Genomic DNA, 11,390 nt, shown 5'->3' with positions numbered 1-11,390 from the left:
AATTGATGATTTCATATCAATTTTGATAGACTAATTGTGTAATTGATATGCATTTTGTTCATATTTAATATGAATTTTGATAAATAATTGTGTAACATGAATTTTGTGCATATTAATTGATATACAAAATAGATTATAGTCAATTAGTGACATAAAACTCTTATTTATTTTAATTACAAATAACAACGTTAGTATTGTTGAAATTGTTTTTTTTTTACCTCTTTGCCTTTTGACATTGCCCATTCTCTGCCTGTCACTGAACGCCCGTGATGGAAAGAAAACCTCCGCACGCAAGTATAATGATTTGTATTTATTATTATTCTAAAGCAAGGTACAAACCATGCATGCACCACAGCCAAACACTCTACGCCATTGGTATATGCATATATGTTTTTGAAGTGCACAAAAAAACCCAGCTTCTACATCTCAATTTTCGTGGAGCAGACAAATGGTAAAAACGCAGGTGTCGGGTTTCAACTAGAACCGACCGTATCTAATCACTCCCCATCTTCTAGATTCCCAGCTTTTTTATTTTGTATGTTTTGTTCAGGATTCGAGGCCGTTTTAAACAACAACCCCCCCCAAATCATTTGAGAGCTCGAGACAACAATCACCTCTCACATTTTGTCTCGGTATACGGAAATTGACACAGAAAAAAATTTGTCAAATTACAATTTCTGTAATGATGTCGTGTACCCGCCGGGTATGGGCCGGCGCCGGAGCTCCGGATATTAGGATCCGGGAACATCCGCGAGCGTCGGAGATCCCGCATCTCCCCCGCAAATTCCGCTGGAATCAACGGCCAGAAATCGTCCTCCGGACGACACCGTCTAAGCATTTGCGGAAGGTGGTGTGGGCGGTGGAGGCGGCGGGACCCGGAGGAGCGTGGGATCGATCGGACGGGGGAGATGGAACGGAGAGCTCGAAGGCGGGGCTGTGCTCGTACGCGGTGGGGGAGTATCGGACGGCGGAGCAGGAAGGTGCGAGGAGTCAGGATCGGAGAGTGGACGTGGCGGTTGCAGCGGCGGTTACGGTGGTTCTGGGTGTAGGCAATCGGGTGCTCTATAAGCTGGCCTTGGTTCCTCTCAAGCACTACCCTTTCTTTCTCGCTCAGCTCGCCACTTTCGGGTACTTCCATTACCACCGCCTCTCAATCTAACTGATTATTTTATTATTTTATGAGTTTGTTACCATTTTTGCTACTTAGAAATTAGTTTTAAATTCCGACTGTCTTTTTGGTGACTCAGCCATTGGTCATCCGAGATTTGCTGGTTTCGAGGCTAATTAGTTGACCGTTTAAAACTGTAAATAATACGAACCCAACAATCTTCTTTTCGCACCCAACACCAAAGTTTGGCGCCGGCAACTTCCTAATTTGCCCTCAAATTAAATTACTTGAGAAAAAGGAAACCAGCCAACTTCCTTTCTCTGTCTCTCACGGTGGTGCGGGGAAGTGCCGGTGGGCGACTTGCCAGCGTCGGGGAAGTAGTCGCCTGAGTTGGCTGAGGGGATGAGGTTAGGTTACAAAAAATTTCCTACACTTTAAATTTAAATAATAACAATACCCGTCTTGAAGAAAATACGGGTTAGACAGGTTGATTTGGACATTGGTGAAGTGAGCCCTCCCTTGCGACCAAATTCATATATTCCTCCTCTAGATTAGATTAGAGTAATTTGGATTATCGTTTGTAGTTAAAAACAATGCTTGCCTCAAATAATTGCCCCACTATTATGTTGAGCGACACCGTTTCGCCTCATACAAGGCCCATCCCTGGTCTCGTTTTCTACCCGGGGCCCAGAACACCACTATACGGTACCCGACGCAATGAACCATCCCATCACAGTACCCAACACCCCACCGGCGGAAACCAATAATGTCTTGGGTTGAGGCAAGGCCAAAATGCATAAAGAAAAATAATATAAATTTTCTGTACGAAAAAACTTTAGGAAAATTTTCAAAGCCACAAAATTACCGTGGATGGTGTAGAAATAATAATCGGGGCCGTTCGTAATTCGGAGGCCTGGTTGAAAGGTTTTGGTCAGAGAATTACGTTATATGAACAAACAGTCCTGATCTTTTGGATTACAGGGGTCCATGAGATTTATAGTCACTCATCGTTGGATGTAAATTCAATGGTTCACTCACTCTTGTATTTCTGTTAAGAAACTTTTTTGAACTATTGGATTAATATCTAACGATAGATTACCACAATTTCTTGAACTCCTATGGACTAAGAAATCAAGACTGTATGAACAAATATAGTAAACTTGGTGGGGTTTTTTTACAATTATTTTTCTTTGGGAGAAAATGACGACCCTATACTTGTCCACTTGCGATTGTCTTTTGAGTGAATGTGACTTTCTTGTTGAATCCAAATTGGACTTCTCCATTTCTCCTTTTTCATGTTTTACACACGACAATTTCTTCCCTTTTTGTCTTTTACTTGCACACCCCAATAGTCACATCGCTGGATTGTGTTTACGTGTTACGCTTGACTAGTGTCAATTGCGCATGACTCATAAATAGGAAGAGCAATTAGGTTAGTCGAGTAAAGTAGTGCTCAAGTTTGAATATTATTTTATTAAAAATAAATAAATTAAATAGGGATTGACATTTCCATAATTAGATCACATTTGTTTAGAAAATATATAATTTCAGCAAGAGTTATACAAATTTATGGTTTTTTTTCTTCCTAGTAAAGAAATTTATGCTTTTTTACTTTTTTTTGAGTATTTTGCTATTTGTGCTAGCAGTGGACATTGCACAATCCACTATAAAGATGCATGGTCCCTGCACTATGATAATTCCATTAACTTAAACAATAAGAGATTCATCATGAAAGGGGCGAAAAAATTGAACTTGAGATCTCTTTTAATATCTCGAGACATAGATGTAGTTGATAGAAGATACGCTATTTGTGTTTTTTTCTTTTAGCTTTTTTCGTTCATAAAATGGAACTAAAGTATAGAGGTAGGCATGACATAGATGTAGCGTCTAAAAGCAAGCACGTTTTGGTTTTATCATGACACCCATAAGCGTTAGATGCCATAATATAAAATTTTAAAACTTTATGAGCCCAAATTGAAAAGACTATTTTGTTTCATTGTTTGAACCCCTATTCTCATCGCTGTCTGGTAAATTCTAAATTCTAACTTGTTTGGAATTATTAATTTTTCCTATCTATTTTCTTTTTTGGGCACTTAGACAAATGAAAATTTTTTTTTCCAATAAGTTGATATTCCAAATTACTGTATTTTAATGCACGAAAAATAATCAAACTCAAGTGTAAGAGGGCGAGCACACAGCCGACATAAGTCACGGCTGCCTTTTAGACAAACGAATTTGGTCTTTCTTTCTTTCTCTATTTTAAAACTAAAAGGGAGGATAAAGGTAGACGCTGCGAAAGTGAACATGTCGGGGTGGGCCTAACTTGAATCCAAACCACGGATCTGGTTTACATCTAGATTCTCATAAAGGAGAGATGTTATCATCACTTGCCCTTCTTTTTTGGTTACATTTGATTCTATGCTTTTTGAGTGTCAAGTGGGTGCACGAGGAGCTGCCCACTGTCCTTTTCTGTTCCTTGTGCTTTTCAGTTTTGTGGTCGGCAAAAAAAACAAAAAAAAAAAAAAAAAAAAAAAAAATTTAGGATATCTAACATCTGTCATAATTTCATTTTCGAAATAAAATTTCAACATTCTGTTTTTGGTTTCTTTTTCTCAACAAAAAAAAAAAATTGTTGATTCCTTCAAGTCGTATACCGGGCACTCTGTGTGTTATTAAATTTGTGTATAATATCTAGCTAGTGGAAAAAGCCTTTAGACCAGTGGTCTCGGGTTTGAACTCCCATAGCACCCTTATAGTGTATGTGTAAGAAACCCCCGTTTCTTTGTGGTTTACACTATAATTTGTATTTTTTTTAAAAATTGTGTATAATATGTCCGCAACATACTTTTAATTTTTTTATAATCAAATTTTTTTTTTTTGTATAAAATTTTTTACAAATTTTTGAATTTGTTAGAATGATATAAATAACAATAATACCATAACCTTCAAATATTTTTAATGTTTCTTAATTTTAATTGCACAAAATTTGAGCCATTTATCTTTTGGAATCAAAGAAAGTTAACTTTCAAATTCGACATAGATAGTTTTTTATGACATGTTTACTTGGAATGGGGAAAGTTATATTTTGAAGAGAGGAAATTAGTATACGATCAACTACTCCCCCTATTCCTGTTTTTCATGTATTGGATTTAATATAGAACTTACATAATTTTTGATTCCTTTGGTGTTAGTAAATGCATGAGAAGTCATGAATTGTATTGATTTTCATAACCATATATAAGTAAACGCAGGAGAGGTCATTAGATAATTCTTTAGAAATAGAATCATCTACTTGTGAATCTCTCATAGCGATTGGGTCACTAACCACTTTTTGAACTGCTGGTCAAAACCAATCACGCCATATCTAATTTTTCATCTTTGAAAATATAATTTTGTTTAATAATAAGGAAAATGTACATAAGAAAATGGAAAGATGAGTAAAATTCGTAATTGCATTGTCACAAACATAAATAATTTTTTTTTTTTATACAAACAAATAATATATAAATTAGAAGTAGATGGAGCACATTTCTTGTATGGGTTAAATGCCTATCATTGTAAACCTATAAATAGATGTTTAGAGAAGAAATTAGAAGTATATAGATGGAGCACATTTCTTGCCACTTTACTTCTTTATCTGTTTCCTTCTCTTTCGAGTTTTTGTTTTATTAATGGCATTGATTAAAGGGAGGTGTACAAGCAAACCTCCTAGGCTACAGTACCACGTACTAACTTCAGTCGCTGCCTTTTAATTTTGTTTCTCAGATATGTAATTGTATATTTCTCAGTCTTGTATCTCCGGTACCGTGCTGGTATTGTCACAGATGAGATGCTTTCCATGCCAAAAGCTCCATTTCTTGCTGTTGGCCTCTTGGAAGCTCTTGGTGCTGTTACTGGAATGGCAGCTGGAGGTGACGTTTTCAATATTACCTAATGCATTTCAATTTTTCTCTCTTTCAACGCTTATAATCTTGGGATGTTTTTCATTTCTATATGACCATCAGGAACTTCTCTGAGTTATATGTGGGTACATAATTAAAACGTCTCCAATAACGTCTCCAATAATCATTTTCTGTACTAGTTCTATAGTGCACTCCTCATTTTGAACACCATATAACCCCGAACCTGTTAATTGCTGAATATTGGCCCTTCTTATGCAAGCTTTGTAGACTCTTCATGAATTCTGTTTTATGTTTTTGGTGTCAGTATTTATATACAGGTTTACATGTTTTTAATTCTGTGGCTGCCATGCCTAATTTCTGCTAGATGAATCTTTTTTTATGGTTACAGAAATAGCTGATTTATACTGAGAATTATTAGTCTGTTATACTTACAGCTTCATACGCAAATATCATTCCTCACTTTATTTTCTTTTCCTTGAATCAGCAATTCTTTCTGGAGCATCAATTCCAGTTTTGTCTCAGGTAATCCGGTTTCAGTGCACGCTTTCAAATACAGCTGCTTGTTGTTATATGTGAAATTCTATTCTGGTGCTCTAGTTATACTGTGTTTCCTGAAACGAGTGTATCTTTGAATTTCTTAAGCTAGCATATTGTGGTTTGAACAAATGAGGTGATTATCCAACTAGATGATGCCATGCTTTATAGAAAATTTGAAAGAAAAAATAAATAAATAAATGCAGCTGTAGATGTTTAAATACCGCATGTTTTTAAGATCAATTAATTGGAGTTGATGCATTCCATACAATCAGAATATATCATTATATCTATATACAATACAACCTATTAATAATAGAGTGAGCTTCAATGGAGGGATCACAATTAGATGTCTTAACGGCTTCAAAATTGTATACTTTTTTCTAAGGATGATCTATGAATGAGGACTTGATAAATAGATAGTTTGGATTGTTGAAATACAATGCGGAGTGGGCCCATCCTAAACTTATTTGGGAGCTCTGTCGATAGAAAGGGACTCTTTGTACCAAATCTCTATAGATATTTCCACTAAATGACGTGGCTTGATGCTAGTAGAAGAATACTGAAAGTCGGATGTTTAAAATATTCCTGTACTTATTCTGCAGACGTTTCTTGTTTGGCAAATTCTCCTGTCAATTATTTTCCTTGGAAGGAGATATAAGGTCAATCAACTTTTGGGGTGCTGTTTTGTAGCCATTGGTGTAATCATAACTGTAGCGAGGTAAGCCATATACTTAAACATCTTTTTATTTATACTTATGACCTTAAGATGATGCTTGTCTCCAAACTATATTCATTTAGTTTTTTCTGTGTCAACCTGAACAATTTGTTCCTCCAAGGATTGTAAAATTTGAGTGACATAGGTTGACTGAGAGAGAAAAAACATTGAAACAGTGTTATCAAAGTGCAGCTTCCCCATGGATGCTGATTTTGGTCATAGTGATCTCACGGTGTAGTTTATATTCTAAAAGACTAGTTCAGACGTGCTGAGAATTCAAAACTCGTTAAGACTATTGAGTACACTGGTATGAAGGCAAGCCATTGCGTAGATTCTGTTGTTGATTGGGTTCAGGAATTTCCCCTTCTGAAAAACTAGTCAAACCCTGTTAAGAGTTCAAAACTTGTTAGGGCTGTTAACGTCCGCTAGTTACGCTGCTGTGAGTGTAGGCGCCATTGCATAGGTTCTGTTGCTCAGTTACTGTTTGGCTTCAAGCATGTTACATTGCAAAAAAGAAAACAAAAATATGCTAACTAAGTTGAAACAGACAGACAGACACACACTCACGTACCATAGGTGGATTTTCAATTGTGGGATGTCGGGATGTCCCAGATCACTACACGATGTTAATTGCATTGGTCACACAATGAAATCAACATGATCAGTGCTGCATTGAGGGGCCTTGGGCATCACAGGTGATTATTAGATCCTTTCCGAAAGGTTGACAGTTGATATGAAATACCTTTTCCAATTATAGCCAAATGTTCACCTTGGTAATTCATAGGAAACTTGGAAGCAATCCTTGATAGCTTTCGGACTGGAAGAAAATCCTAGTAACCACAACAACAAAGTTATGAACTTTCTCCCTCCTATGTTTTTATGGTCACATTAAGTAGTTGATGGTCTCACTTAAGTAATGGCCAAACTTTATATTTTAGAAAAATAACCAGTCTATCACGATTTACTTCATAAGATGATATTTTTACTTTTTTTCTCTGAAAAAACCAGTCAGGTAGAATTTGGGTTCCTCTTTGGTATGTTCATTATTATTGTCAATGTTAGCATGTCAAGTACTTACCATTTTCTCTCTCTGAAGTGGATCTAGTGCTGGACATTCATTAAAAGAAGCTGGTATTTTTTGGAGTCTTCTCATGATAGTTTCATTTTTGTTCCAAGCAGCTGATACAGTGCTGAAGGTTGTAAAATTTCTAATGGGTATGTAACTTTTCTACTTTTTGACGTTGTATTACATTCTCTGTAACAGGAAACTTTTTATCATTTTGTAGGAAGTAATTTTTCTGGATGCTCGTCAGCGATTAAAGGTACAACCGGCTGTACACAGTTTTTGTCTGTATGTTCCTAGATCAGTTGTAAGCTTGTAACTTCTGCTTTCTGAAGGATTGGGAAGCAACAAGTAAGATAAAGGATATAACTTAGATGAATAAGATTACCACTGAAACCAAGACTAAAAATCAATATGACATAATTTGGAATGTTAAGATGTTTTACATGCTTGTAGGGAATAGGGATAGATATTGAATGAAAATATTATTTTTTTCTCCTCCTTTGAGATTAAAAAGCAGCTCAATGAAAATTATATACGCATAATGAAATCGTATTAAATTTGTGATTTTTTTTGGGGTTATTTTTAATCTAAGAATTTTTGTTACATCCAACCTGTTACAGGGAAGTTCGGTGGACCTATTTGTTGTAAATTCCTTTGGGTCTGCTTTTCAAGTAAGTATCAAGCAACGAGTTGAAATTCAGATTTTTGGGTGTTTCAAAGTTGTGTTGTGTTCACCTTTTTATGTTGTCTTCCATTATCAAATTTAAGTGAAATCCAAATATCGTTGTCTATATGAATTGCAGGCAATATTTATATGCCTTCTCTTACCTTTTTTGTCCAAATTATGGGGTATTCCATTTGTTCAATTGCCAAACTATCTCAAAGAAGGTGCAGCTTGCTTTCTAAATATGGGTACCTTATCAAGTGGTAAGATATATATCTGACCTTCTCTTCTACAGTTATTCAAATTCATTTAAATACTAGTTATTTTCTTTACAAGCCTTTGAATTTATTTATTATACTAAATCTCATATCAGCTTATCCTGCATTCTTTATTCAGATTTAAAATTTGTTGATGTGCAAATTTGAAATGAAATGCATGTATATGTCAATGTGCAACTCAACGAAGAGTAAGCTACTGAAAAAACCAACTGGTAACCAAGGTGGTGTCCGACCGGTCACCACTAGGGAGGAAAACACTAGAGTGGTTGTAACTGTTTCTCCTTCTTCTTTGACCGTGAGAATCTCATAGAAACCCTGGGATGGCTCATATTGAGTGAGCCTTGTAAGTTCTTGTGTCGTTTGTGTGATTGGTTTACTTTTGGTGTTTCTCAATCGCGTTTAAATTGTTCCGCACTTGTTCTCTCCAGGAGATTAAGGGCCTGATTTCCTAACATGAGTAGGTTACAACCCAAAATAATAAAGTGCAAGTAGGTTACTCCCGAAATAATGCAGAGGATAGTAAGGCTGTAACGAGAGTGGGGTTTGGCCCCTTATAGTAATCTTTACACTGCAATTTAAGTGCATAATTTATTTGATTACATTCAACTTTGGCTTGCCACAGGATGTGATGGTGCCCCCTTACTTCCTTTGCTGTTTGTTGTTGTCAACATGGGTTTTAACATATCATTGCTGCATCTTCTCAAGATATCTTCTGCAGTGGTATCTTCCCTCGCATCAACATTTTCAGGTATGTCAATTTTACTGAAGTAACTTATATATGAAAAAGCTCTGAAATAAAATAAACAAAAAAATAGTAAAAAGAATTTAAAGAGAAAATTCCATGAGAAAGGTTTTACAGCAAGCAACTATCACAGCTGGTGCATGAAAAATGGGAATCTGAAATTTTGGCTTGGTTTGTGTGGTCGGTTTTCCACGAAGATGGGTCAGTAAATGGTTGATGCTCAGCATGCATTGTGCATTTGGGTTGATGAGCCTTAAAGATACATGAACTCATTAAAGGCAGACCTCTCTAGCCCTTTGGGATATATATTAAACAAATCCTTCTAGAATGAAGGGAAGGATTTTTGAAAAGTTGGAGGGTTATTTGGAGTTCAGATTTCCTTCGTAACCGTAAGTCCATGACCGTTAGGTAAATCATGAGCAAATAGCAACAAAATCCTTAATGAAAACATTGCAAAGTTTAATATATTTTCCCCTTGTAATTTGTTCAGCGAATTAATCAAATTTGTTTGTTGACATCTTGCAGTGCCAATATCTGTATACGTCTTCACATTGCCGCTACCGTACCTAGGTGTTGCAGCCTCGTTGCCGACAGGCTTTGTTTCTGGAACCATTATTCTTGTAATTGGCTTGCTCATCTATGCCTGGACACCTTCAGTCTATCCAACTAGTGCCTCCCCATCTCCTCCTAATGTATGATCGTTGATATCAGCATATTGCGGCTTAAGCCGAAATGCAGGACATCGGTCTTTTCATGGTCATGGCAGATTACAGGAAGACATAGAAGGTTGTAATTCTTGTTCGCGAAATATGTCCATTCATTATCCTTCATTCACAAGCAATAGAAAAGAAGGAATAAGCCTTCACATTAAAAAAGGAAAAGGAAAAAAAATGAAGGGTTTCTTAGATCTAGGTCCAATATGATTAGCTGTCATTGGGTTTAGTCTACATGTTTTTAGTTTTAGATGGAGATCCTTTGACATTTATTACTTTTTTTGTGGTGTCGATTTTACCCTTAGAGGTAAATAAGGAAAATACATTGAAAATCTAAATTTAATGCATTATTTCATTGCAATTGAATTTTAGAATTTTAATTTTGAATTCTTTCCTTGATAATATTCCTAACGTATGGATAAAATATAATTTAATCAACGAAAAGTAAAGACCCACATAATATATCAATTGATCAGACAAGCACCCACATGAAATTATGTATCTCACATCCAGGTAAATAATGTTATTATTAGCAACGAAAAAAACTTAGTGACAAATCGTGTTACCTATGAGTTAAGAACATAAATTAGAAGATTATCTATAAGTTAGGAACATAAATTAGAAGACCATCTATAAGTCAGATATAAAAAATAGATAAATAAAAATTGTATGTTACCTACAAAAAATGGCTAATTATTATAACACTAGTCTCCCTGCACGAGCGTAGGTTAATTATTATAACACTAGCCTCCTTGCATGCGCTTCCGCGCGTGCTACAGGCTTTTTTTAATCACGCGTGCTATGCACGACTTACAAAGTTTCGCAAATATTTTTTGGCAATTGTATTTATATAGATGTATGTTTCAACAGTTTCATATTTTAATCGCGCGCATGTGATAAATCAACGTCTTAAGAGTTTTCCCTTTATTGCCCGTATTTTTCTAGACGTCCATATTAGTAGGTTTTTTTTTTCTTTTATAGCGTATAAACTGTTAAGATGGCCTTCTAGAAAAATACGGGCAATAAAGGAAAACTCTTAAGACGTTGATTTATCACACGCGAACGATTAAAATATGAAACTTTTGAAATGGACATCTATATAAATACAATTGCCAAAAAATATTTGCGAAACTTTATAAGTCGCCCGTAACACGCGTGATTAAAAAAAAGCCTCTTGCACCCCCAGAAGCGCGTGCAATGAGGCTAGTCTATATATAAAGCAAAAAGCGGAAAATGGTGAAACACTCAAAATACTAGAAAATGCCCTCGGTTAATTCAAATATTAAGAATTGAAATTATTAATTAAATAAGGATAATATAGTAAATTCACATTTTTTCATATTAAAAACAAAATCAGATAATAGGTCCTATTTTTATGAAACATAACTACCCATGTTATCTTTTCTTAATTCTAAAAATATAATTAAAAATTAAAAATAAAACCAATTGGCACATAGTAATAAGAATGAGAATATAATTATTCTCAAATCACACTCAGTTTATATAGATGTCCGTTTCAACAGTTTCATATTTTAATCGTGCGCGTGTTATATATCATCGTCTTAAGAGTTTTCCTTTATCGCCTATATTTTTTCTAGAAGTCCATCTTAGCAAATTTTTTTTTTCTTTTATAGCGTGTAAATTGCTAAGATGTACATCTAGAAA

At 35.4% G+C, this 11,390-nt stretch overlaps 1 protein-coding gene across 1 annotated transcript; it reads left to right on the top strand.

Moving 5' to 3' along the window:
* LOC18778493 (protein CLT1, chloroplastic) lies at positions 263-10,091 on the top strand. Its single transcript, XM_007211722.2, has 10 exons — positions 263-1,128; positions 4,874-5,019; positions 5,495-5,532; positions 6,150-6,265; positions 7,359-7,458; positions 7,549-7,584; positions 7,949-7,999; positions 8,132-8,255; positions 8,893-9,018; positions 9,538-10,091. The coding sequence occupies exons 1-10, from the start codon at positions 683-685 to the stop codon at positions 9,708-9,710; spliced, it is 1,356 nt and encodes a 451-aa protein (XP_007211784.2). The 5' UTR covers positions 263-682; the 3' UTR covers positions 9,711-10,091.

Source organism: Prunus persica, chromosome G4 (genome assembly GCF_000346465.2).
Source record: "Prunus persica cultivar Lovell chromosome G4, Prunus_persica_NCBIv2, whole genome shotgun sequence".
NCBI classification, from domain to species: Eukaryota; Viridiplantae; Streptophyta; class Magnoliopsida; order Rosales; family Rosaceae; genus Prunus; species Prunus persica.
The sequence above is the reverse complement of the archived record's forward strand: the minus strand, read 5'-3'. Positions and strand labels throughout refer to the sequence as shown.

Bases quoted from the DNA above. Each gene is read 5' to 3' on its own strand.
- LOC18778493 (XM_007211722.2), top strand. From the start codon at position 683: ATGATGTCGTGTACCCGCCGGGTATGGGCCGGCGCCGGAGCTCCGGAT. The intron at 5,020-5,494 runs GTGACGTTTTCA...TCCTTGAATCAG, and splicing joins TACTGGAATGGCAGCTGGAG to CAATTCTTTCTGGAGCATCA. The intron at 8,000-8,131 runs GTAAGTATCAAG...TATGAATTGCAG, and splicing joins CCTTTGGGTCTGCTTTTCAA to GCAATATTTATATGCCTTCT.